This window comes from Eriocheir sinensis, chromosome 48 (genome assembly GCF_024679095.1).
Source record: "Eriocheir sinensis breed Jianghai 21 chromosome 48, ASM2467909v1, whole genome shotgun sequence".
NCBI classification, from domain to species: Eukaryota; Metazoa; Arthropoda; class Malacostraca; order Decapoda; family Varunidae; genus Eriocheir; species Eriocheir sinensis.
In genome coordinates this window covers 818,500-843,697 of record NC_066556.1, presented here as the reverse complement: position 1 = coordinate 843,697, position 25,198 = coordinate 818,500, and the positions used below count along the sequence as shown (strand labels likewise).

The following is a 25,198-nucleotide window of genomic DNA, read 5'->3' as shown; positions in this document are numbered from 1 at the left end:
ACATACCCCGACAGTGAAGAGCTACATCAGGGGGTGCCGTTACAAAGGCGAAACTCCCCACCCCTGCCAGATTATCGTCCTCAGAGCCTCATATATACCGGTTTCTGGCCCATTACTGTTGCCAATGTAACGGTCCGAATGTGAGTGAACGAGAGAATGTGAGTAAGTCGGTGAGTGACAGAGTAAGTGTGAGCGAGTGGGAGCGTGAATGAGTGAGAGTGAATAAGTGAAAGAGTGAATGGGTGGCTGAGGAAAGTAAGTGCGTAAAAGGTTATGAGAAGATAACACGGCGAGCGAATGAGCGAATATATGAACGAGAGTTACTGAAATCCCTCATCTCAAAGCCTCGAACCCCTCCAAGAAACCAATAACTAGTTAGTTAGGTAGGTAGGGTTTGATTGTAAGGCCGAGAGTCACGTGAAGAAGGGGGAGGAGCTTAGCGAGGGGCAGAGGCGAGAAGGCGAGGGCAATGAGACCAACGGGTCAGTGAGGAGACAAGCGCCACTGCAGTAAGAGACAAGCTTGAGAGAAGTGAGGAGACAAGCACCACTGCAGCAAGCCAGAAACTTGGGAGACGAACACCCCTAGCAAGGAAAGGCAGCGAGTTGGAGTTTGAGTGAGAGAGGCGTCCATCTCTCCACTCAGCCCCCCCCACCCCGAAGAAACCACCCACGGCCTGCAGGGTGAGACGGACTACAGGATGGGAACTTGTATGGCGGGGTAACCTGCCCCTCGACTGTCCTGGGGGTCGAAATACCACTGCCCAAGCTGCTCCCTACATCAAAGGGCGCCCGCCTCTTCACACCACCCGAGCCGCTCCATCTCCGCATTAAGCGGCGCCCGTCTGTCCATCACCAGGACCACCCATTCCTATCGTGAACGTCCCCTGCCGAGCCAGACACTCACGCCAGCTCCTCCTCCGCATCCAGCAACTATGGCTAAGCATTCTGTGTGTTCCCCAAATCTCCCTTGTGCCGGTGGCTAGCTAGATTAGAGGCCTACAGCCTGTCGGTCATTCATTTTTTTCTTATTTTTATTAGTACTCCGCTAACCTTTGCAAAAGGAAACCAAATACATATTTATATACAACCTTACTGAGTGTTATCATTTGGAGCCTGTTTTGCTGCTCATTTGAGATTACTGAACCATTCACACATCCCTCCCCCATAGTACATTATCACCATCCAGTTTCTTAATGCTGTCTCAAAAGTGGTTCCCACGGAAATCCTCCCACCTTCCATAAGTCATCACAAGTAACGCCCTTCTGGTCACGAACCTCGGAACGAGTGTTCACTTGTCCTAGGCCTTAACATCCGGGACCAGCGCTCGACGACTACCACGCTACCACATAACCATCATAACCCTAGTGGTCGTTAAAAAGGGGATGTAGCTTTATTTATTTAATTTATTATTTTCCCTTTTCCACGCTACGCCAAGAAGCACCAATAATTGACCATTTGAACGATAATCATATGTGAAGGCAGTTATTTGGGTGATGAAAGCAGTTTTTGGGTCGGAAATCGGGAAACCTAAGACAGAGTACGACAATCTGGCAGCGTTGCGGAGCCGTTGCAGGTCAAAAGATCTGTGACATCAAGATCAAGAACAAAATTAGGGCCGCCGAGGGTGTTTGTGTTTTTAAGTTATTTCAAGCCAAGACAGGAGCCATAGAAGGTACCTCGGCCCACGTGAGTACTCAGGAAGGTGTGCATGATAAACTGAGGCATGTCTACGTAGGAGTTGATTAATCTGAAGGAAAATAAAAAGAGAGGCTAATGGGAGGGAAATTCTGCAAGCTGAGTTTGTTTACTTATTGTTTTTTCTGTTTTTCGCTTTATTTAACGAATGGAGAAAGGAGGAAAGAGGAAATAATGGAGAAGGAGAATGTCAGGGAAAGGGATAAAGATAGTGGATGGAGGAAAGAAGAGAGGTATAAGGGAGGGAAAGGAAAGAGGGAAGAAGGGAGGGGGAAATGAGGGATGGAGGAACGAAGGGAGGGAAAGAGAGGTATAAGGGAGGGAAAGGAAAGAGGGGGGAAGAAGGGAGGGGGAAATGAGGGATGGAGGAACGAAGGGAGGGAAAGAGAGGTATAAGGGAGGGAAAGGAAAGATGGAAGAAGGGAGGGGGAAATGAGGGAAAGGGATAAAGATAGTGGATGGCGGAACGAAGGGAGGGAAAGGAAAGAGGGAAGAAAGGAGGAGAATGCCAGGGAGAGGAGGAAATAAGAGGGAAAGGGATAAAGATAGTGGATGGAGGGAAAGAAGGCAATAATGGAGGAGGAAAGAGGATAAAGATAGTGGATGGAGGAAAAAAGGAATAATGGAGGAGGAGAAGGTCAGGGAGAGGAGGGAAAAGGATAAAGATTGTGGATGAAGGAACAAATTTATATAAAATTGTTGAATAAGTTTTTCAGATGCATATAATTTGCTTGTTAGTTTGGCTGTGATTTACGATATACCTGTTGTCTTCCCATATCTTGTAGCTTTTTTCTTTTTATATGGGCAGGCAGCTCAAGGGCAATAAAGAAAAACAACAAAAAAAAGCTTACTAGACGCTGCTCTGACAAAACAAAATAGAACGAGAGACCAAAAGAAGTCAGTTTCGTGTGCAGAGGTGTCTGGGTGGGTACACTCTCCCTCTACCTTGTTTGTTTGCCTTTTTATTTATTTATTTATTTTTACCAGCAAGGGAGACGGCTCAAGGGCAACAAAAAGTGTAGAAACAAAAAGCCCGCTACTCACAGCTCCCATAATAGACAAAAGCAAAGAGTGTCCAAAAGAGCTCAATTTTGGGTGGAGAGGTGTCTTGATACACTCTTCAGTCTTCACACATTAGTAGTTTTATTTTACTTCTTCGTTGTTTTGCCTGTTGAGAGCTGCTGTGTGTGTGAGGCAGGTGCAGCACTGACCTATCGTTATCTGGTAATGGCTGTTGGCTGGCACAGATGGCGGATGAGCAGCATTTTGACGGGACGAGGTTGGTGGAAACGACACCAGTGCTCTGTGGAAGGGTTCAGATTGGAGAAGATTTTGTGTGTATCTAGTTTTACGCCATAATCAAATTAGGGTTTGATGCTATTGATATGGCTTTTGTTATACTATCCTGCAAATTTTTATAACCATTTCCCATCCACATGGCTAATTTGGGTATGAAGCTCCTCCCTGTTAGGTTAGGTTAGATTAAGATATAGGTGGGTTGCATGGATTGGCAAAGCTTCACCCCCCCTGTTATCAAGGGTTATGTTTGCAATTAATATTTTTAGACTGTGCTTCATTAATTTGCAATTCTTCATTATCTTATGTATTTGCATGTTCAGCACCTTTTACCATTATTCCTCTTATGAATACCGTATTGCATTCAGTTTACATGACTTTGCTACAAAGCCTGGTCAGCATAAAATCCAATTAGGCTTGATGCATATAAGTTTTAGAGAAGCCAAAAGGAAGTGGGTATTGAATGTGTTTTGAAATGTAATATAAGTTTTAAGTTTTGAATTATAAGTTTGTTGTAGATGGTATTGTGCTTTCAGATAAATCACAGACATGTCTGGTATAGCCATAGCCCGTTTGGCTGAGGAGAGGAAGGCGTGGAGGAAAGATCATCCATTTGTAAGTACAAAATTTTAGTGTATATAATGTTAACATATTGTCACTTGATCAATGCAAGTGCAGTTTGATGTTTTGTTTTCACATTTCCTTTGTCTGCAGGGCTTCATTGCTCGTCCCACCAAAAACCCTGATGGAACACTGAATCTGATGAACTGGGAGTGTGCAATTCCTGGCAAGAAAACAGTAAGAAGGCAGCTAACTTTTGTATTCTTGTTTCTTGATTTTGAAGTGTGTTTTTGACCCTTTCCATCCGTGATGCAGACATTGGCGTCACAGTATGGAAAGGGTCAAGAGGAAATGGAAGAGGATTAATCCTCTTCTAAACCTCTCTATTCTCCTCTAAATTCCTCTTAATCCTCTTCCATTTCCTCTTAAGAGGTTAAGAAGAGGACTAAGAGGAAATGGAAGAGGATTAAGAGGTTTAGAAGAGGACTAACCCTTTCCATTTGGTGACGACGTCGCCGGAGTGAAGGGGTTAAACTGTTCATTTAAATTTTGATGAGGGATTGAGGGGGATGCTAATGGAAATACATCATGAATTTTACTTGATCTGCAGAATGAGACACTTTCTCTGAAATATGATACAGCATTCTCTTAGTTCTATATACCTGGCCCTTGATTTCCCTTACTTATTGGGGGAAGCAACTGTTTGGGAACCTCAAAAGTCTAGATATCAGATATTGCTACAGTCTGGGGAAACATCCCATTCACAGACTTTTTCATTGGATTTTGTCTCGTAAATCTGATATCCAGGAAATCGAAGGTTGAGTGTATTTAACTTCACCTCTGTAATTTTCCCATGCCTGTTACAGTGTACAAGAGTTTTGATATTAGTGGAATAGTGAGACAGGTGTGTGATGCATTTTTGGGCTTTTGATAAATACAGGAATGGGTGTATAAGAGAAAAAATGAGCTGAAGTAAAGGGTATAAGAGGTAGAGAGGTGGGAAGGAGGGGGTGAATGTTGCAGTAGGGCAATGTATAAACAGGGTGACTAATACAATGGCTTGTGGTCAGCATCTTAAAATTTCAGCAGGGAAAAGGTTGTGTGATAGGAGACAGCATGGTGAGCTCTGTGTGCAGATCATTGCTCATACAGAAACTGAATATTCTTTGTGTTGACACAGCTTTTGCTTCCAACAGACCCCTTGGGAGAGTGGCCTGTACCGGCTAAGGATGATCTTCAAAGATGATTATCCATCAACACCACCAAAGTGCAAATTTGAGCCACCTCTGTTCCATCCAAATGTTTACCCATCAGGTACCGGTACTTCTCAGTCAGTTTCTTGGCTTTACCATTACTGAAGTTACTTTTATAATGCTGTATTTATAATGGACATCACAACAATTGAATGATAATAGTTTATTTCCAATAATTAATTTTTCTGCAGCTTGCATTATTTGAGAAAGTAGTACAAGTTTAATGTAATGTTTACACGTGGAGGAAGCTCTAGGTAAATTGGAGACATGTAATGACCATCTCATTTTCATGGGTTTCTAGAGGAAGTGGCCATTAAAAAAAATTAAGTAGGATATGTCATATCCATCTTGTCTTTCAGGAACAGTGTGTCTGTCTTTATTGGATGAAGACAAAGATTGGAGGCCTGCGATTACCATAAAGCAAATTCTGCTTGGTATACAGGACCTGCTGAATGATCCCAACATCAAAGACCCTGCTCAGGCCGAAGCATACACAATATACTGGTGAGTAATTCTCGATATGATGACATTCAATCATGAGCGTAGTGTGTGGCATTTTAAGAAAGAAAAAACACCTTAGTCACAAAACAATAGCTGTCTTGACTGAATGCTTTACATTTTGTAGTTCTGGATATTCTCCGAGGTTCATCTAATTTCACTTTTTTTTTTTTCAGCCAAAACAGACTGGAGTATGAAAAGAGAGTGCGGGCGCAGGCGAAGGCAATGACTTCTCCGTATGAGTAAATCCAGATCATGGGAGGTTCAGGTAATGCTGTGTTGGTGTCATCTAGCAACATTTGCATTCCAGTTTTTATTGTGGTAGTTTTTATGCAGTTTTGTTCATCAACATTGACCCCCATACACACATTGAGAAAGGATAGTAATATGCAAGGTTTTATTTACCTCTTCTTTATGTTTTATTGGAGTTGAAAAGTAATTTATAGGGTTACTTTTTATTTAGTGTTTGTACCTGTTCTCCAGTTTTCATTATGTTGGAAAATAATTCACAAAGTTTGTTTTATTTGAATTATATGTACCTGTTCTTTTCTATGACTAGCATTTTAATCATAAGAGAATAAAAATAATTATTTTTGTAAATGTGGAAATTAGAATACTTAGGTGTAATGGTTATAATGATGTACTATGTGTTTAGTTACAATGGGAAAGAAACTTTGACAAGGTTAAGAATAGCTGGTGCACCACTGTGTTTGGCTGTGGATGTCTGTGTTATTTTGAAGCATAGTTGGAATCATTCTATTGTCCTAATGCCTTTATCATGTTCGTTATGCTAAGCAGTTGGTCTTTTTTTATACAGATGAGAATTCTTGACAGTAGTCTAAGGAAAGGCTACAAAGTTCAAGTTAAGTCTTGGCTGAGAACATGTAAGTGTTAAGTTAGAGTTTTCCACTGTATCACATGTCTTGGGAAGGGAATGAGGAACACCTAAAATTAAGGATAATAGTAATCAGTTATTTAATAAATGTCTTAATGTCACCCAATTCAATTTTTCTTTTTGAAATTGAAGGGATCAGATCAACCTTCCAGGTTTTTTAACCCAGTAGCAGCGACGGGCCAAATTCGTGGCTTTACCGTGTAGCAGCGACGGCCAAATTTGTGCCATGATATAAACCCCCCAAAATAGATGATGCATAAACTGATCACAAATGCTTTGATATATATTACAAAATGGTTTGTGTGAGTGATGTTTTTTTCTAATTTTTCTCGCTTAGAGGGACCATTAAGAAACATGGTCCCTGCTGCTACTGGGTTAAGTATAATTGAAGCTGTCCTTTTCATTCGTCCTGGATACCGCATCCGGGATCCAGCTCAACTTCATGGAAGACATTGATTTTGTTCTTCTGGAGGGAAATGGATAAAACTGGTCTTAATTAGTCATTGTTTAAAAAAAAAAATTGCAGCATTTACTTGTAAACCATGTGTACTTCACTCACTGAATTATTTCAGTCAGCTTTTTTTATATAAGCACCTCAAACATACCTACATAAGGCTATGTTTAATTTATACAGAGTATTGCTAAATTTTAATGTCTTTTTCTGCAAAACTATTATTTCTAACTACAAGGCAACTTAATTTTTCCATGTTGATTAGGACTACAGATATTTACACAAGGCAAATTTTGTTTGGAATAGTTGCCTTATTGTCCTGAAGAAGGTAAAAAGAGATGAAGGATCTGGCAAGTGAGAGTGTGTGACAGCAATTACCTACATTCAAAATTTTAGAAGGAAGGGAAAGAAGTTACTGGTAAGAGTAAGAGTATGAATAGAACACAGTGCTGAAGTAAATGAGGTATTCAAGATATGCAAGATGTCTGGTAAGAGCAACTGAAATGGTTGGCTATAAGGCACGTGGATGAGGAGAGAAGGGAGTGCAAGGTGAGCAGGTGAAAAATGGTAAATGAAAATAAAATTAAACAAAAAGTGAAAAATGGTAGTTCAGGAGAAAAGGACTTAAAAGAAAATCCTACAGAGGAATATTCTAGAAGAGGTGAGACAAAGGAGAGAAAATAGGGAGAGTAGAGCGTTGTTTAAGAAAAGTAAAGTAGGAGTAGATGAAGAACTCTACTACTAGAGCGGGAATTTTGATGGATGGATGCACATTTCTAGTTTAATAACAATTAATAATTGAAATAACTTTAAATAGTAAATAAGAGCTGTTGATGTGATTCCAGAACTACCTGTCAACCTAAACTCTAGATTCTAGGATCAAAGTAGCTTATATATATATATATATATATATATATATATATATATATATATATATATATATATATATATATATATATATATATATATAGATATATATATATATATATATATATATATATATATATATATATATATATATATATATATTGCCCTATTTCGTTTCTGCTAACTCTTTTCTTTAGGCAAAGAAGACCAGGTTGAGTTCTTTTTATTTTGGGATGGATCAGTTGTTTGATGTGAAATATTGTATCTCTATTTATTGTATCTCTATATATCTACCTGTGAATGAAATGAAAGGGTTTGGTATTTTGTTATAAATACATGTGGGTTTGGATAGTAACTTACTTGGATGGTGTGGGAAGGTGCTTCTGCTTGGTGATGCTGCAGATAGATTGCTGTCGCCTCATTTACACTATCTTCTAATTCAGATTTATTGTGAACTGCTTCTAGAATGTGGGCAGCCAGCTGTTCTTCTTTATTTTCCAAGTGGTGTGTCAGATCCTCTAGGCCAGTGATTACTTCTTTGATGAGATTGACCAGGGTCCTTCTCAATGGGACACTTATAGAACGTTTTATTGCAGTGTTGAAATTGCTGGCAATCTCCGCCCTACACTGCAGCTCCTCCCTGGCTGCTGTTATGTCTGTTACCCCGTTTGCATTCTGCCAAAGATGTTTCCTGAATTTAGATAAGCATGTTTGTGCATTCCTATTACTGGAATTTAATTTCTGTTTAGCAAAGTTCAGTAGTATGTAAATAGGAAAAAGAATATTGGTTGACTCACAATCAGTTGTTCAGATATTTGGCTGACTGCACGAAGCAATTTCTGACCGACTTCGCCCATGGGGCCTTGATCTTTTCTGTTCTGGCAGTAAATGCGAATAGTAACAGTTTTTGAATCTGAGGGATTAGAGGTTGTTACGGAACTTTCAATTACTTGTCTCAGGACAGTCATTAGGGTGTGGGCCTCCTTTGCCACAGTGATGGCACTCTTTACGGCTGCAAACTCAAGGTCCGCCCCCACTGCTTCCGAGATAAGGATAGCCAATTGGTGGGTGGTGTCAATCAGGTTCTGAGACAGTTCTTCCTCAGTATGCCTCTCACTCAGTATTGTCGAAGGGAATAAGGTTTTGTCCACTCCATTGGTGCCTGTGGGTCAACATATGAGACATATATGTGCACCTCGGTGGTCTGTTTTGAGATGTAATTCCAGTGTGATGTGCACAGCTTATTGTGATAGTGTTCATCTGCTGTGAGGGAGTGGCCTCTCCAGCATGTATGTGTGTCCCTTGGGCATAACAGTCCTTTCCCCCTTCCTTTTTACAAAGGAGGCAGGCCAAGCAAAACAATAAAAGGAATCCTACAAAAGCTTTACCTATAGAAAAGAAAACAAGATTCCACACTAATTTGTTCAACAGTTACATCTTGACTGGAATTTTAACCCTCTCGCGCACGATGACGCGTTTCATCAAGAGTAAAAGGGTCCTGGCGCGAAACGCGTCTCAAAAGTTTTAAAAATTGATTAAAAATTAAGTTTTCGGTGAAAGTTCGTCAAATTTGGGAGCGTCGTTTGTTAGGATAAGTTTCTTAATGGTAACATATGGCAACCTTTCTAAGGAGCGTAGATGAGGAGCGTGGAGAAAAAAAAGTTTTCTTGGTATAACTCGGGAACTAATTGGCGTATGAGGATTTTGAGGATTCCATAAGAATCCTCACTAAATTCCGCTTCGAAACATATATTCGGCTAAAAAAGTTGGTCCAAAAAAATTTCGAGCTAGCGAGTGGGGAGTGTTGGTACTTAGGATTTATTGTCTCCAATACTATACGGAGACTTGAAACGAGTTTGTATTGTTTATTTTCCTCTATTTTTATTTGCGCATGTTCTAGTACAAGTCTTTATAAAGCCATTGATACCAAATTTATTGGGGTACGATATATCTGTGAGGGTAAAATACGTCCGGGAATGTAGAGTATCGCGGCCCCCCAAAAAAGGCCGGTCGGCTTTGAGAAATGCATGGTGAGTGGAATAGAAACTTGTTGGAAACCTACGGTGCCCCTTGTTTTGAGCCTTGCCTTGCCTTCTTGCATCCTGCTTAGGTCTTGTAAAGGTGGAATGGTTGCCTTGGGATGACAGGTGAGATAGTAGTGTAAATCAGAATACTAATGCTGTTGTTCTGACTTTTTCCAAGATAACCTATGCATCATGTGAGACTCGGACCTCCACATTATAATTATTATTATTATTTTTATTATTATTATTGTTAGCAGTGCTAGTAGTATTAGACGGACAATTGTACTACGTAACTAACCGAATGTTGAAGTCAGCAAGGATCCTGAGAGGTGGTCGTGGGGGCGTGGGGGGGCAGGGAAGCGGTAGTTCAGCAGGTGAAGGCTGCGTTGGCAGTCGTCCAGGTGCTCTGATAACACATTAATGTAGCGGGTGACGGCAGGGCGCTGCGGCGAGGCTGCTTCCCTCACAGACGGTGTTCCCGGTGACACCTTTGCCTGGACGCGCTCAAAACACAGCAGCTGATGGAGGGAGTCGTTCAGGGTCGCCACAGATTTTGAAGGATCGAGCCGCCTTGTGAAGACCTCGAAGGCAGCAGCAACAGCTTCAGGGGAAGTGTCTTCCTTCAGAAGGCACGCGTCCCTCTCATTTCCATCAGCGTCATTGTCCAACTGTCAAGTTGCGTCGTGTGTTTAGTGCGCAAAATTTGACATGAGATTAGTTAAATAGATGAAGAAAAAAAATAGAACCAAATATAAAATAATTTACACCGGAGCACTCATCATTCTTTTAACTTCCGCTCCTATGGTGCAGTGGTTCAGCTCTTAAGTTTGTCAACCCGACAGACGCAGATTTCCGCCTTTCTCAGGGCGGAGGGGTTTTCGATAACAAGTGGCTCTTTCTTTCCCTCTTGAGCAAGGGATGTGGGGTGACGTGTTTAAAGTCGCAGCTTTGCCCATAGATCGGCTAACTAGCTCCAAAGCTTTCTTCGGGAAGGTACTGACTGGCTGGCGATCACGAGTCCAGCAGGTGATCAGACCGTGAGTGAGTTACTCCTTTAACCTGCCAATATCTGCTCTCTAAATCTTCTCCTTTCATCTCTACTACTTGAAATCTGAGCTTGATGTTTACTTTCATATCAGGGGTGATTAGTCTACAGTGTCTTAAGTGAAGTTGCATGGAGCACCTAGAGCCTGTATATGGTTTCTAACTGACCCAAGTGGGATTGAGTCGGAGACCTCTCGTGTGTATATATTCTTTGGCTGTAGTATTGTGAGGGTTGGGAGTCATGGCCAGGGAGGGAGGGACACTTGACAACACCTGCACATATTGAATGCTGACGTGGCAACAGGTGCTAGCTTGTGGACAGCACCTGCATGCTGTTGAGTATTTGAAAGTGAGAATAATACACCAAATGCACGTGACAAGGGCAGAATTCTAAGAGAGGTTCATCGATTCTCCCTGGACTGCATTTCATTTGGTGTATCAGCGAAATAGATATTATTCAGGCTCGGAGCTAAGTGAAATTAATCAAATTGTGTTTATTACTCGGGCGAAAGTGGGTAACGGTAATGACTGAAATTGTTACAGTATACTATTTTGAACTGTTCCGTGGCTCAGTCAGTCTGTCTACTGAAATGTGATGAGCCACGTGGCGAAATTAGAATATGAATTTCGCATTGATAGTAGGTCGCTGAAGTACCGTTATGTTGTCTTACAAAATAAAGTGTTATACTGGCGCCAAAAGGAAACCGCAAATTAAACTGAGCGCCCAAATGAAATGCATCCCCTCTGGGTCCTTAGCGGGGCTCCTGATGAGAAGCTTTAAATGAGAGTCCAAGATAGACGCGTACCTTTGTGCCCTTAGCGGGGCTCCCGATGAGCTGAGACACTCGGAGGAGCGCCTCTCTCGTCTTGTTGAGCAAGTCCGCCTCCTCTTGCGTCGCCTTTTTCTCGATTTCAGCCAAGCGATCAAAATCCTGAGGGCTGGTTTGAGGCTGCTCGCTGGTGGACGTTGAGGCTGGCACGGGAGACCCAAGCCAGACCGACACAAGACGCATGGAAAGCGGCCATGACATGAGGGACGGTGAAAACAATTTATTAGTTGTTTTAATAACTGGTGTATTATACAGTTTATAATATTATATATATATATATATATATATATATATATATATATATATATATATATATATATATATATATATATATATATATATATATATTCTTATTTCCAAGTCTTGATAATGTTCAGAATGGGTAAATTTGCTTACTATGCCGCGAGTTACCTCGAGCTGCTGATGCGAGAGACAGGAAATCCACCAAACAGATCATGGCCGCCGCCAACACCACCGTCGCCGCCTCTCGCCCTCCCATCGCAGTTTCTGGCTTTTCCTTCTCCTCGTCGTCCTCAGCTGGAGCACTCTTAAGTCACCCTCCGAGTTAGGTGCAGTGTGGGTGTGGATTCTGCGAGTGCAGGGACCGGATTGCCACGACTTTAGGCTGCCACCTGTTTTGGCTGCAAGGTGTGTGGCCCCACCACTCACGCTGAATAGCTGCTGTCCCCCTCAACCCCCAGTACACCAAGTGCCCGTACACACACACACACACACACACACACATGTCTGTTTCGTTTCGTTCTGTTTAGTAATCTCTCCTTTTCTTTACAGTTCTTCATAGATTCGTCCTTTTGTCTACTTGTCTACCTGCTCTCTTGGATTTATTTGGAAAAAAAGTGTGTGTGTGTGTGTGTGTTATATGGAGTCTGTTACGGGTATTTTTAACTACACGTACGCCTCCTTGGTCTAGTGGTAAGCTTGCGTAGCTAGGAATCTGCGGGTCCGGTTTCGAATCCCTCCCCGGGCAACGGGCGTGTAGCTCACCCGGCTGTTCATCCTCCCTCTCGGGGTGGTCGATAAAGGGGTACCTGGGGAAGACAAACTGTGGCAACCCGTATGTCACACTGGCCTATGTCCCGGGATAATGGGCTCTTCCCGCCGCAGGCTCAAGGGCCAATGCGACGGAGATGAGCACCGCAGCCGTAGCGCATATGCCCCTATAATTACCCGACTCGTACGATGACATTTTGATTTTAATCTATCGTATTACTATTACTTTTACTCTAGTTGTCTTCTATTACTATAACTGCCCCAGCCCGTCATGGCGCAGGCAAGCCTTTATTTTCATTTTTTATAGTGACAGCATCTCGTTTGGTTCATCGTGTTCTCCGCAGCTCATTATCGACGACTGAATATTGTCAGCTTGTTGCGAGTGGCGGGACTCGAACCCTGCTCCTCCAGGACGCCGCGCCCGCACGCTAACCACTCAGCTACCACCTTCGTATAGCCACCGTCTTCCCATACTACTACTTCTATTTTTTTTTTTTTTTTACAAAGGAGACAGCTCAAGGGCACAAAAAAGGAAACAATAATAAAAAAAAGCCCGCTACTCGCTGCTCCTAAAAAAAAAAGAATCAAAATAGGTGGCCGAAAGAGAGGTCAATTTGCGACGACGACAACGGCGACTACTACTACATATAAACTAATGCAGCCATTCATAAGGGACATTACTTGTAACACTCGATGTGGTATATCAACGGATGACTCACCACAAATACGTCATTGTAACAAAAAGGAATGACTAATCTCTCTCTCTCTCTCTCTCTCTCTCTCTCTCTCTCTCTCTCTCTCTCTCTCTCTCTCTCTCTCTCTCTGTGTGTGTGTGTGTGTGTGTGTGTGTGTATATGTGACTCATGGTCAGTGGCTTAATTATTGACCGAGGTGAACAGTTTCATTCCACGTCACCCAGATTCATAAACTGATCCCTCGCTGTTGTTTTGCCCTGCCATTCCCCTCTGATACATGCCGTGTATCAGATGGTATCAGCATGCTTGAAAAGTTAGGCGATAACTGACATAACTTTGACGAGACATGGTGCAACAGTCAGGTGGTGAGCGCGGCTGGCAGCAGTATCAGCTGGGCCAGGTGGGGCGCGGACCGGTAGGGGGAGAGGGAGTCTCATGACGTCGTGAGCAGAAGCTTAGTATATTGCACCATGTTCCGCTAGTACGCGCATTGCCCCATGTTTCTCCACGACACGGTATATAACGGCGCTCCAAGATCCCCTCATCACCCAGTCACATTCCAGCGGTGGTCCACGTACAGAAGCGGAGAGTTACTACAGAATCTACCACCAGCATGTCGTGTCCAGCCACAGAAGGTGTTACAAGTTTAGGACTGTCTACAACTGGTGCCGAAATCAGCGAGACGCCATTTACGCCGTCCGAAGCCAAGACTGTTTGCCCATTCTACCTGGAGGGAAGGTGCAGGTTTGGTGAGAACTGTCACAACGTTCATCCTCCCGGAGTCGAACTGCCCAAGGTGACTAAGGCCCCGGATCCCGTGGCCAAGAGGAGTCACGAACCTGAAGTAAGTGATGGAAAGAAACCTCCGCTGAAAACTGCTGGTGACGTGAGGAAGAGAATTCAGTGGGATCCAGAACTACAAAAGGAGCACTTCAGTGTCGGGTATCTTGACCGCTTCAGTGGTGTGGTGGAGAAGCCCTTCACCTCCTTCACGTGGGAACACCTCTCCTTGGTTGACCTGGACCAGCTGGCGGTTCCCCAACACAGGATCCAATATTACAAGTACAAGGACGTCAAGGTTTGGGACAAGAACGATCGACTGGACTTGGTGTTTGGAAGTGCCGGTGGCGACACCACCATCAGGGAGGTCATCCAGAAAGTCGAGGAAGAGCTTGCCGAGAAAAGGCGGACGTGTGGCTCTGATGACTCAGATGACGATGATGATGCAGTCGTTATCGGGGTGGAGTCTGAGTCCACTTCTGGAAAAGGATTTATCTCCTTGATCTCTGAGGGGCAGAGCCTTAAGGACGAGCCGCTGCGAGCCTCACACTTTTTCTGCATACGAGTGAACGATGAGGAGGTGCGCCGGAGGGTTGCCTTGGTGCAGGAAAGTGTGGTGCAGGAGGATCCGACGCTCCGCAGCTGTGCGATGCCCGGCGAGCTACTCCACATCACTCTCGCTATGGTCAAGTTGGACAGCTACCAAGCCATACACGAGGCCGGGGATCTCTTGGAAGAACTACGAGAAAGTCTTAAGGCGGTGTTCGCGGCTCCTCCAGCATCAGGCGTGGCTGCTCCCTCCAGGGTCGTGAGGGCGCAGGGACTGTCCACGTTCGGAGCTCGAGTGTTGTATTCCAAGTTGGAGGTTCCGGAATCTTTCAATTCAGCCGTGGACCTCCTTCGCGATGGGCTGCGTAAAGTGGACGACGCCGTCATCACCAGCCACTTCGACTTCGTGCCGCACATGACGCTGATTAAGGTCAACCGAGTCACCGCCCGGGAACGCCGCTCCAAGTACATCAATTCCGTTCTGTACAGTGATTACATCGACCACTACTTCGGCACCATCCCTATCGACAACATCCACCTGTGTGTTATTGATGATCGGCGCGGACCTGATGGCTTCTATCTCACGTGTCAGGAAGTTGAAATCTAGACGGCAGCAGATATTTCAGTTATTACGAATTCACAAATAAATGTTCTCAGGTCGTCCAGTATTTTTTTTTTTCGAATTAAAATAAAAGTTCTTGAAGTTTGTTCGCGATCCATGTAGAGGAAGTTATCTGATTGCTGCGCATATCTAATCAGATTATTATGTTTCTTGATTATGAAGGGCGTCATTGATTACAGAACCTCAATAAATAAAAAAATTATCCTTTTGTGATTAAGTGAAGGTTTCGAACTCATTAAAATCTATACTGTATGGAAATCGTTACATAAGAGAGCCATTAAACTATCAAGAAGCGGACATTTTAATTATTAATTTCATTGTTTGTTTGTGTGTGTGTGTGTGTGTGTGTGTGTGTGTGTGTGTGTGTGTGTGTGTAATTCACCACGGCCCGATCACGTGGTGGACTCGTAATCGCCAGGAGGTACCCCTCCGACATGAGCAAGTGCTCTTTATAATCGACATGACACACACCACGAAGTGGTGTGTGTGTGTGTGTGTGTGTGCAGAGCCAGGAGTAGCTCACACAGTGGGTTACATCTCAAGGAAGAGGAAAACATTCATCATAAGTGTGACCATTTATTCAACATTTCAACAACGATAAAATATTAATGTAAACTTTTTCAGTATTCAGTGATTGATGACAGATGTTTAAAAGTGTGTGTGTGTGTGTGTGTGTGTGTGTGTGTGTGTGTGTGTGTGTGTGTGTACATATATACTTCCACATCAACTCCACATCTTGGCCTCTCCTTCACACTGCCCCAACACTCCAGTTCTTCGCTCGTCTGTTCTCTCCTCTGGCCGCTGATTCGTGGCGATGAGACGGTTCTGGCAGTCTTTTACTGGGATGGGCTGTGGGAAATTAAAAGGTTTATGTATGTATATATATATATATATATATATATATATATATATATATATATATATATATATATATATATATATATATATATATATATATATATATATATATATATATATATTTTTTTTTTTTCTGCATTTGAGATAGATTTACTTCTTTTTTTACTTCACACTGTACTTGTTTTACTCCGTTACTGTATTTCTTAATTTCTCTAAGGTATCAATCGTTGGAAAGGAAAAGTATTGTTGGGCGTTGATCTCAAACTTCCTTTTCCCAGCCGCTGATCGTAGAGCTCCGCCATTCCTCCCCCACTGAACGCTACTCACCCTATGTGTCTCTCGATGAAGTTGACGAAGTTGGCCACGTTGACGTACACGCCAGGCACGTTACCCTCGGCGCAGCCAATGCCCCAGGCCACCAGACCCACCACGGTGAAGCCTTGGTTCGTCTCACAGACCAGCGGGGCGCCTCCGTCTCCCTGCAGAGCATCCATTATATTACATATTTTTTTGTGGTTGCAAATTAGGCGAAAAAATATATCAATCCTTCTATTTTTAGGCCTTGCAGCTTATGTTGCATGGATTAATTTTGTTATTGGGTGTTCGCCTGTCCGCACTGATCACTCCAAGACCACTGTGCAAGACTGGACTGAAGGAAAGGAGCAGATTATTGTCAAAATAACGATTCTTTATCGACCTGTTTTAAAAGTACTCCGTTTTTAAGCCTCATGTCATTTCCTCAAACTTATGTTTTCCTGACGAGTACTAATTGGAATGGTCGTGTGAATTTGGGAACATATCCTACATTTACCAGTAAGTCCGTCAGGAAATCCGCATTGCAGTTTTATTGAGTTATTTTTTCGTAGCTAGTTACCTTCTTCAAGACATGTTTTTTGTTGCAAAGTTTTACGTGTTCGTCAGGCGTGGTTCCTGGCCTTACCGTGCAGGCGTCCTTTCCAGCGATTCCGCCGGCGCACACGAATGAGTTGCCGTCCAGCTCGAAGCGTTCGCCGAGTCGTGTCTCCCTGAGGCTGCTCTGGCAACTGAAGCGCTCCACGATGGGCACGTCCACTTCTTTCAGGATGTTCTGGAAGTCCCCGGCACCGAATTTGCTCGTACCCCAGCCAGACACGAAGCACCTGTTGTCAAGAAAGGTGAACCATTGCCGGGGCGGGCTGGAGTACACATATCCGACGGCAAAAAGTGGAGGCAGCCGACTAAGAAGGGCAGATTATGATGATGACACAATGCGTAATAATGAGGCATATGTAACCTAATATCGCGGCGTCGTCTCCATCATCCGTTTGTCAACCGTTATAACATCTTTAAACTCAACTTACGTTCTCTGACCCTCGAACTTCTGGGCTTGACTTGGCAGGCAGGCGAGGCCGATGTGCGGGTACTGCTGGACGGGCACGGGCCTCTCCAGCTCGAGCAGTGCCACGTCGTTGATCAGAGATTTACTGTTGAAGTTTGGATGAATGATCACGTTCCTGACGCCGACCTCGATGTGGGGGTAGTCGGGGTGGTCTACTGGAGACGCGAGATTGTAGTCTCCGAGGCGTACCTTCAGGTTCCTGGAGAAGAGATGTTGTAGTTGATGAGGTTATCAAGATGCCTAGTTTGTGGTGTGGACAGTTAAAATAGATAAGACCTCCATTCATCTGCCATTCTCTCATGAGTGTATGGGATGGCTGAGGAGAGTCATCCATCCGTCCGGGAAGCAGAGTGCAAAGTTTGTTTCTCCCTCGTCTTTGTTCTTCTTAGTTATAGTTTAACAGTCATCCATCAGCTCTGGGCGGGCCTCGGGGCCGGCCAGTAATCAGTTGCAGTATCAGTCACAAATAGATTCTCTACGCAGCTGCTTTATTGTGAAAACAGTACATCACCAGTCTAGTTTACGATATGATCAAGTTCTGATAACTTTCATGAGGAAACGAAAATTCAGAATGGCAATAGTTACCTGGAGGTGATCTTATGTGCTGCGGTCAAAACCCACTGGTTCCTGATCAGCGCTCCACCTCCCAGATACCCGTTGTCAGTAGTCAGCACCACTGCCATCCACGGGTACTCGCCGAAGTCAGCCTGGTGGCGACGAAGGGTGATGAGTGTATTGCGAGAGGAGTGAGTGGGCGCCGGTGTGTGCTAAGATGTGTGTTGTATGCAGTGCAGCAATTTTTTCTTACTAAGACCCAGTTTTATCCATCACCCTCACAACCCAACGGGAACCCTTCCTAGATAAAAGTCTCACGTGCTTCGAGAAGTGGAAATCCCTCCACGATGGAAGTGGCGGACCAACATTACTACCCTGGTATAGAATCATGTCATAAAAAAATACAAGAAAAGGTTAACTAAATCTTACAATCCAACCAAACCAACCAAATGACCTAAGATGACCAAACACCTAAACTTGGTCCAACCAGGCCCGACCCTCAGGAGCATCCGGGACTCACCTGGGGTGGCACCACATCCAGGTAGTTGGGCAGTTTCTCTCGTCCTCCGCACCTTCCTCTGAGGGAGCCACTCACAGGTCCGCCGCTCCCTGGTCGGAATCCACAGCAGCGGTTGAAGCCGACAGGGCAAGCGCCATCAACAAGCGGCTGTAACATCAGAGAGAGTATGTAACGCTTGACAAGAGCAAAATATCGCGATAATAGCACAAGGACAAGATCAATCACCAGATTAATCATTATGGTGATTGCTTCACACTAACCCGGGTGTTGGAGATGCGGACTTCGGTGACGGTGGAGCCACCACTTCGTCCTTGGGCGTTGAAGGGACACACCTGGTTGACGGGCAGACAGTCGCACACAAGATCTTCCCTTGGCGACCCCGGAGAACCTGCAAGGGTGCATGTACGGATGAAGATGAAAGATAACCAAGCCACGCCCCTTTCCAATGCGATGATTGTGCCTTTGGGATAATACTGTTACACATGGTTACCTCTTGCCTTGTTCTGCATCCACATAAAGTTAAGGAGACAGCACTTACCACCGGGCTGGCCGCCAGGGACGGGTTCAAGGCCAAGCGATGGGGCCAGGAGTCCCAGTCTGACGCTGGGGTCCGTGCCGCCGCTCTGCCCCGCCACACCGATCGCCGCCACCGCACACACGACGCCGCCCAGCCACGACCTGCCGCAGACACACACGTGACATTAGCCAGCCAGATACAGTAACATAGCTCGTGTTCTTCAAACCTTTTCTACCGTGCCCCTTTTTGATTTCGAATAGTAGCTTCACGACCCATTTGCAAGCCTCTAATGCGAAAAAAGGTCTATTTAGAGGGAATCAATATGTTTCGGCGTTGAGGACTATATGAATTTATTTTTACAAGTACATTATCCTTCAATGAAGAGCATAAAACTAGACCGAGGACATTTTATTGTGTTCTGTTGAGGGTCTTGAGACAGTTGATGCAGGTGGGCCGCTACATTCATGCTGAACACGAAATTGGTGTATTTTATTGATATTCTTACATAACCAACAAAGATTTCTAGTTTCACACGGTAAAGTTTATCTCGGAATCCCGGAAGTGCGCACACCGGCATCGATGGCAGAGTGGACGGAACTCCTTGGTGTGGCCGTGTTAGGGGCTGTGTGGCAATGGTATAACAGCCGATACAATTCCACTGGCCTACACGCTGAGAGAGAGAGAGAGAGAGAGAGAGAGAGAGAGAGAGAGTGTGTGTGTGTGTGTGTGTGTGTGTGTGTGTGTGTGTGATGATTATTTGTATCTTCAGTGTCCGGACCAGCGTGCTGAGGCCAGAGCGGGTCGAGGTGAGGCTGTGGGGAAGGGGATTTACCTGTACTGTCAGGTAGGGAAGTCCCGGCAGGTGAGATCGAGCCGTGTTTTTTCCGGGCCCGGCGGCGTGTAATGGTCCGGATGTTTTTGCCTGCCCGGTGATACGGAAGGAGGGAGTTCTGGTTACCTTATCACAGCTGTTCCACTTTACCGTTCACACTAATACATTAATTTAACGAAGAAAAGAGTAGTTGCCTGTACCATTTCATCGTAAAACTATAAATATATAGAGTACTGTAGTTGAGTTATTTCTTGTCTGTATTATTCGAATGGAAGCGGACAGACAATTTGAGTTACAAAGATCTTGTTGCGGCTTTGGTGTGGCTTTACCTCAAGGCGTTCTGCTGACACTGAGAAAAACTGTGCGGTTGTCAAAGGGAGGGAGTCATTTTCCAGCTGCTGGCCGTGACCAAAACGTCCTGGTCACAAGAGGATACTTTTTGCCTTTAATATGCGTGGCCTTAAGTATTCCCTTAGTCATTACGTAACGCAGACACAAAGCAGCAGCGGCGGCTCGGGTGTGGATCCCAAGGTCACTGGTTGACTGAACTTTTCCTGCCCAGTGGGCACGCTCCACTTGACCAGCTTATCAGAAGGAACCACTGTGCGTCGGTAATCCTGGTGCTAGCTTGCCTCCCTGCCTGCGCCATGTATATATACATGCCAAGTAATCCTTGCAGCCTTGACACGGTCTCTTCGCTCCATAAAAGGTTGGCGTGCACTTCCACCTGCCGGTTTGTTCGTGTGAGTGCTGCCATGACCGTGGCTGCGACCCGGCCCACAACATACGACAACCTGTGTGTCACCCTCGCGTGTGTATATGCTCGGGTAATGTAGAAGGTGCAAGCTTTCTTCCGTTTTCGCATCGATCTATGCCTTTGCTTCCCTTTGAAACAGCTACAGCACCTGCACAATATTATGGTTCTCTTGCATATCTGCTTTCATATCGATCAGTGATTCTACCTCCCCTCCCATTTAAACTACGAGTATCATTTCAGGAAGGGTCTCAGCGATGGGTTTGGACGCAATACTACAAATTTGCTTGATGTTGGACAACACACATTTAACTGTTAGTCTCCAGGATACCGCTCACTTTAGTTAAAAGAAATAAAACACACACACACACACACACACACACACACACACACACACACACACACACACACACACACACACACACACACACAAAAGTAACATGTAAACAATAAAATATCAATTAGATTTTTTTTAAATACAAAATTGTAAATCGAGGAAAAAATAAACGAGTAACAGGTTCTCCTCTCCTGAACAAAATATAAATATGCTGTAGCGCAGAAACTCATGAACAAGTAAAAATAGGTGAGCAAAAATGTAAAACTAAAAAGAAATTAATGTATAAACGACCTCAAAACCAAAATTGCTCGTGTTTAGTTCTGGCAAACGAGCGCCGTCCGTCAGGAAGCGGAAACTCTTTTGTCTAATTCCCGGAACAAACAATTACTCCGCTCAGCAGCCTTCGTCTAAGGTTTGCCGCGACCTGCTCCTCTCCTGGTTAGTGTTGGTGTTCTCAGACGCTTTCGCCTCTCACATTAACCATCTTCAAAGGCCGAAAAGGAGATCAGTCGGGTTCTAATGAGTGTTTGTGTAGGTTCGTGGTACAGAAGAAGGGTCACACTACCACCAGGGTTATAAAACTACTCCTGGGACGGGTTCTAATGAGTGTTTTTGTAGGTTCATGGTACAGAAGAAGGGTCACACTACCACCAGGGTCATAAAACTACTCCTGGGACGGGTTCTAATGTGTGTTTGTGTAGGTTCATGGTACAGAAGAAGGGTCACACTACCACCAGGGTTATAAAACTACTCCTGGGACGGGTTCTAATGAGTGTTTTTGTAGGTTCGTGGTACAGAAGAAGGTTCACACTACCACCAGGGTCATACAACTACTCCTGGGAATGCCCAAAACTCCTAGAAAGCCTTGTCAGATGTGTGTTTTGCATTTATTGTTATATGGCGTGCTCGTTTTTTTCCTCCAAAGTTTTTAGTTTATAGCGTACTTCTTATAAATCTTGGTTATATACTGTGCTCGTTTTATATATACCGTTCTCAATATTCAACGTTCGATCTTGCTTCTCTCATCAACATCCAACTTCTCGTCGTGTGCCGGCTCGCTTGAGAGTAGATCATGGACACACATCTTGCCCCACCAGACTTTCACTTTCGTAGGACAGAGGACAGTCGTGTGGGCCAAGACGGGCTGCTCACCGTTCAGAGTATTACCAGGAAACTGAAGTGAATGAGAGCGGCTGTACAGAGACAAGGGGAAGGGACAGGGGTGGGAAAGGCAAACCAATCCTATTACAGACTACACAGCGAAGAAATAAAGCACCAAAAATGATAGTCTGGCTATTCAAACAAACCACAGTGAAGATAGAAGTGAATGAGAGCGGCTGTAGGGAGACAAGGCAAAAGGACAGGGGTGGGAAAGGCAAACCAATCCTATTACAGACTACACAGCGAAGAAATAAAGCACCAAAAATGATAGTCTGGCTATTCAAACAAACCACAGTGAAGATAGAAGTGAATGAGAGCGGCTGTACAGAGACAAGGGGAAGGGACAGGGGTGGGAAAGGCAAACCAATCCTATACAGACTACACAGCGAAGAAATTAAGCACCAAAAATGATAGTCCGCAGTGAAGATAGAAGTGAATAGATTTGACACAGCATCAGCAACGAGGATGCAGAAAAAAACAAAATCGTGTCAAGTTTTAGAGTCCCGTGAGAGTAGTAATTTTAGTGACTGTTAAGAGGGAGGGAGGGAGGAAGGAGCAAAGAATAATTAAGGTTAGAGAGCGTATAATATATTCTAGACAAGGCTACGTAACCTTCAACTACACTCCTTACAAGACCAAATGCTTCCGTTGAAACCTTCCTAATGTCAATCACATCAACAAATTTTTCCGTCATCAGCCCACGTCAAACAAAACCTCAGGATGTAGGTGACGCAAACTCCGCCAAATACGCGAAATTCTAAACGTAGGTAACGCAAGCTACGACAAAGACACGCGTTAAAATCAGAATGAGACTGCTTGAGTTCTGAGCATGAACCGTAAACTTGTGCATAGAAAGTTTCGCGGGTGTTCTTGAGCAAGCTAGACCGAGAACCAAATGTGGACTCGGTGCGTGATTCAAACAGTAGATATGTGAGGGAAAACCAGCAGAAGTACACTATAGTTAGATTCGGTGTGTAAACTATGGCTAAAAGTCTTCAAAGTGTCCCAAAGTAGCTAAGAATTGGTAAAGAGAGAATACATGTGCTGTGGGTACGAAGCGAAGGTGTCACACAAAGCCAATTCACCGAGTGCTTCAAATACACCCAAAAAATCTTTAATGCGAGTCGAATATAAGATTATGTACCTGTAAAATAGTTATCCTTGTCTTGTTTTTCTCCCGTTCTCCATCAAGGAATTCACAAGGTTGCCGCGGGGGTGGTGATAAGAGAAACTGGGAAAAACTTTTATGTTGCGCAAAATTGATGAGAGAGAGAGAGAGAGAGAGAGAGAGAGAGAGAGAGAGAGAGAGAGAGAGAGAGAGAGAGAGAGAGAGAGAGAGAGAGAGAGAGAGAGAGCGTACACGTTCAATTATATATTTTTATGATGCGGAGGAGGGGGTGGGGAGGTATATTTAAGGAACCCGTAGTACTAGTTTTCACATCCGAACAGATGCACCAACATCCTCCCTTGTTCCTACTCGCTCGCTCGTCCTGAAGGGCAGCCTCTGACGCACCTACCATGTGTAATTATGGTCGAGCCCTGAGGTACTGGTTTAACCAGATTCGGCGCAAAAAGAGGAGGAGGAATAGAAGGAAGAAGAGGAGGAAGAGGCTGGCTGGCTTGGTAATAATAATAATAATAATAATAATAATAATAATAATAATAATAATAATTTTATTTCGCCCAGCGGTATATATAAAAGCAGGAGAGGAACGAGAACGAAATCGACGAGCTACATTCTATAAGCGTATGCATGTCTTGGGGGCCTTGGCTTGCCGGGGCGGGAGTGTTGTCAAGGTTGGGACAGCTTTTTATTATCGCCCGGCGCCGCGTCGCGAGCAAGGCGATTATATTATTTGGTGTTTCTCCGTCCGTCTGTTTGTCTGTCCAAAAAAATGATCGACAGTCGCCACACACACACACACACACACACACACACACACACACACACACACACACACACACACACACACACACACACACACGTGAGCATCCTTGGGTGACTATCTCAAACTGGTTAACTTTTGGGAACTCTGATAAAAATAAATGACTTGGCGCATGAAAGAAAAAAAAAATGAATAACTAGTCTTAGGGCGATCATGTGAGGAAAACTGGTTGTGTTTTTTAAGACCACGAGTCCTGGAAAATGGAACCCGAAGTGACCCTGGAGGTGGTCCGCCCCTTGCCACGAATTCCTTGATTGGATAACCGGAGGGGGCTTGGGTTGATGCTGTGGCCCAGACCATGAACTTTTTTTTCTGTTTTCCGTACAGGGGGTAGTCCGACCCTTTCCCCATAACATCAGATGAAAATTGACTAACGTGGCGGGCGGTACATATTCCTTTAGATACACGGCTTCATTTTACTTCTATAATATCGTCAAAGTCCTTATCTTCGTGCGTGTATTCTGTGATGAACTAATCAACGTAACAATTTCCACTCACATTGAAGGTTAGTGAGTATAGCTTAAAAACGCTGGGCTTAATTTTGTCACCACCATTACCACTACCGTCACCACCACCACCACTGCCGCCGCCGTCATCCCATCGTCATCACCGTAACAAGCATCATCGTTCGTAACCAAAGAATCACCTCAGGGATGAACACAGTCGTTGTAATATTAACTGAACAGTGATCCCCGAATTTTTGCCATTCTCCCTCCACTTAATCGACAAGACCTCGTGTATATAATATAGAACTGACACACACACACACACACACACACACACACACACACACACACACACACACACTCTTCCCGCCTCTGGAATACGCACTTTGATACGGTCTAAATTCCATCGGCAATACGTTTTTTTCTGGAGACTTGCTTTCGTGCAGGAGGATTTACCTGTTCAGCTTTTCTCTGCGCTGTTTTCGATATAATTAAGCTCCTGATTGAAAAGTGTTAACTCGACAAGCCGGGTGCAGGTGGGGCGTCACACACCTCATACCTGGGGAGGGCGACACGTACCTCATTCTGGGGAAGGGGAGGCAGGATGGAAAGTTGTTGGGTAGTGGATGCGCCTCGCCAACACAAGCTTCTCTCACGGCGCAGACTAAGCACTGGTGGTTCTGGAACGGCTCACCGCCCTCTTTATATGCAGTTGGAGAGTTGCCAGTCCACGACACGCTGTACATACGTTAGTGGTTACCGTACGTGTGTGATTCCTTTACAGTGTCTATTTTAGTTTGCGTTATAGTGCCTCTTAATGT

General features: G+C 44.3%; 4 protein-coding genes and 1 long non-coding RNA gene across 5 annotated transcripts; 3 read left to right on the top strand and 2 right to left on the bottom strand.

Annotated features, from left to right (window-relative positions):
• Positions 1-1,528: 1,528 nt before the first annotated feature.
• On the top strand, positions 1,529-6,301 carry LOC126981438 (SUMO-conjugating enzyme UBC9-B-like). Its single transcript, XM_050832475.1, has 6 exons — positions 1,529-1,688; positions 3,530-3,608; positions 3,708-3,791; positions 4,751-4,868; positions 5,167-5,311; positions 5,482-6,301. The coding sequence occupies exons 2-6, from the start codon at positions 3,543-3,545 to the stop codon at positions 5,549-5,551; spliced, it is 483 nt and encodes a 160-aa protein (XP_050688432.1). The 5' UTR covers positions 1,529-1,688; positions 3,530-3,542; the 3' UTR covers positions 5,552-6,301.
• LOC126981434 (uncharacterized) lies at positions 5,716-12,154 on the bottom strand. Its single transcript, XM_050832458.1, has 6 exons — positions 11,828-12,154; positions 11,393-11,559; positions 9,841-10,210; positions 8,316-8,680; positions 7,879-8,193; positions 5,716-6,666 (listed from the first exon to the last, which is right to left on the bottom strand). Exons 1-6 carry the CDS (start codon positions 11,913-11,915, stop codon positions 6,601-6,603), a joined length of 1,371 nt encoding a protein of 456 aa, XP_050688415.1. The 5' UTR covers positions 11,916-12,154; the 3' UTR covers positions 5,716-6,600.
• A 1,460-nt stretch (positions 12,155-13,614) lies between these two features.
• On the top strand, positions 13,615-15,788 carry LOC126981430 (uncharacterized). Its single transcript, XM_050832456.1, has one exon. It carries the CDS (start codon positions 13,736-13,738, stop codon positions 15,056-15,058), a length of 1,323 nt encoding a protein of 440 aa, XP_050688413.1. The 5' UTR covers positions 13,615-13,735; the 3' UTR covers positions 15,059-15,788.
• Positions 15,636-25,099, bottom strand: LOC126981431 (phenoloxidase-activating factor 2-like). Its single transcript, XM_050832457.1, has 9 exons — positions 24,957-25,099; positions 18,923-19,062; positions 18,645-18,772; positions 18,385-18,531; positions 17,895-18,016; positions 17,272-17,508; positions 16,872-17,070; positions 16,259-16,410; positions 15,636-15,922 (listed from the first exon to the last, which is right to left on the bottom strand). The coding sequence occupies exons 1-9, from the start codon at positions 24,959-24,961 to the stop codon at positions 15,910-15,912; spliced, it is 1,143 nt and encodes a 380-aa protein (XP_050688414.1). The 5' UTR covers positions 24,962-25,099; the 3' UTR covers positions 15,636-15,909.
• LOC126981432 (uncharacterized) lies at positions 19,734-23,335 on the top strand. Its single transcript, XR_007733941.1, has 2 exons — positions 19,734-21,359; positions 21,443-23,335. It is a non-coding gene; the product is annotated as an uncharacterized LOC126981432 (long non-coding RNA).
• Positions 25,100-25,198: the final 99 nt, after the last annotated feature.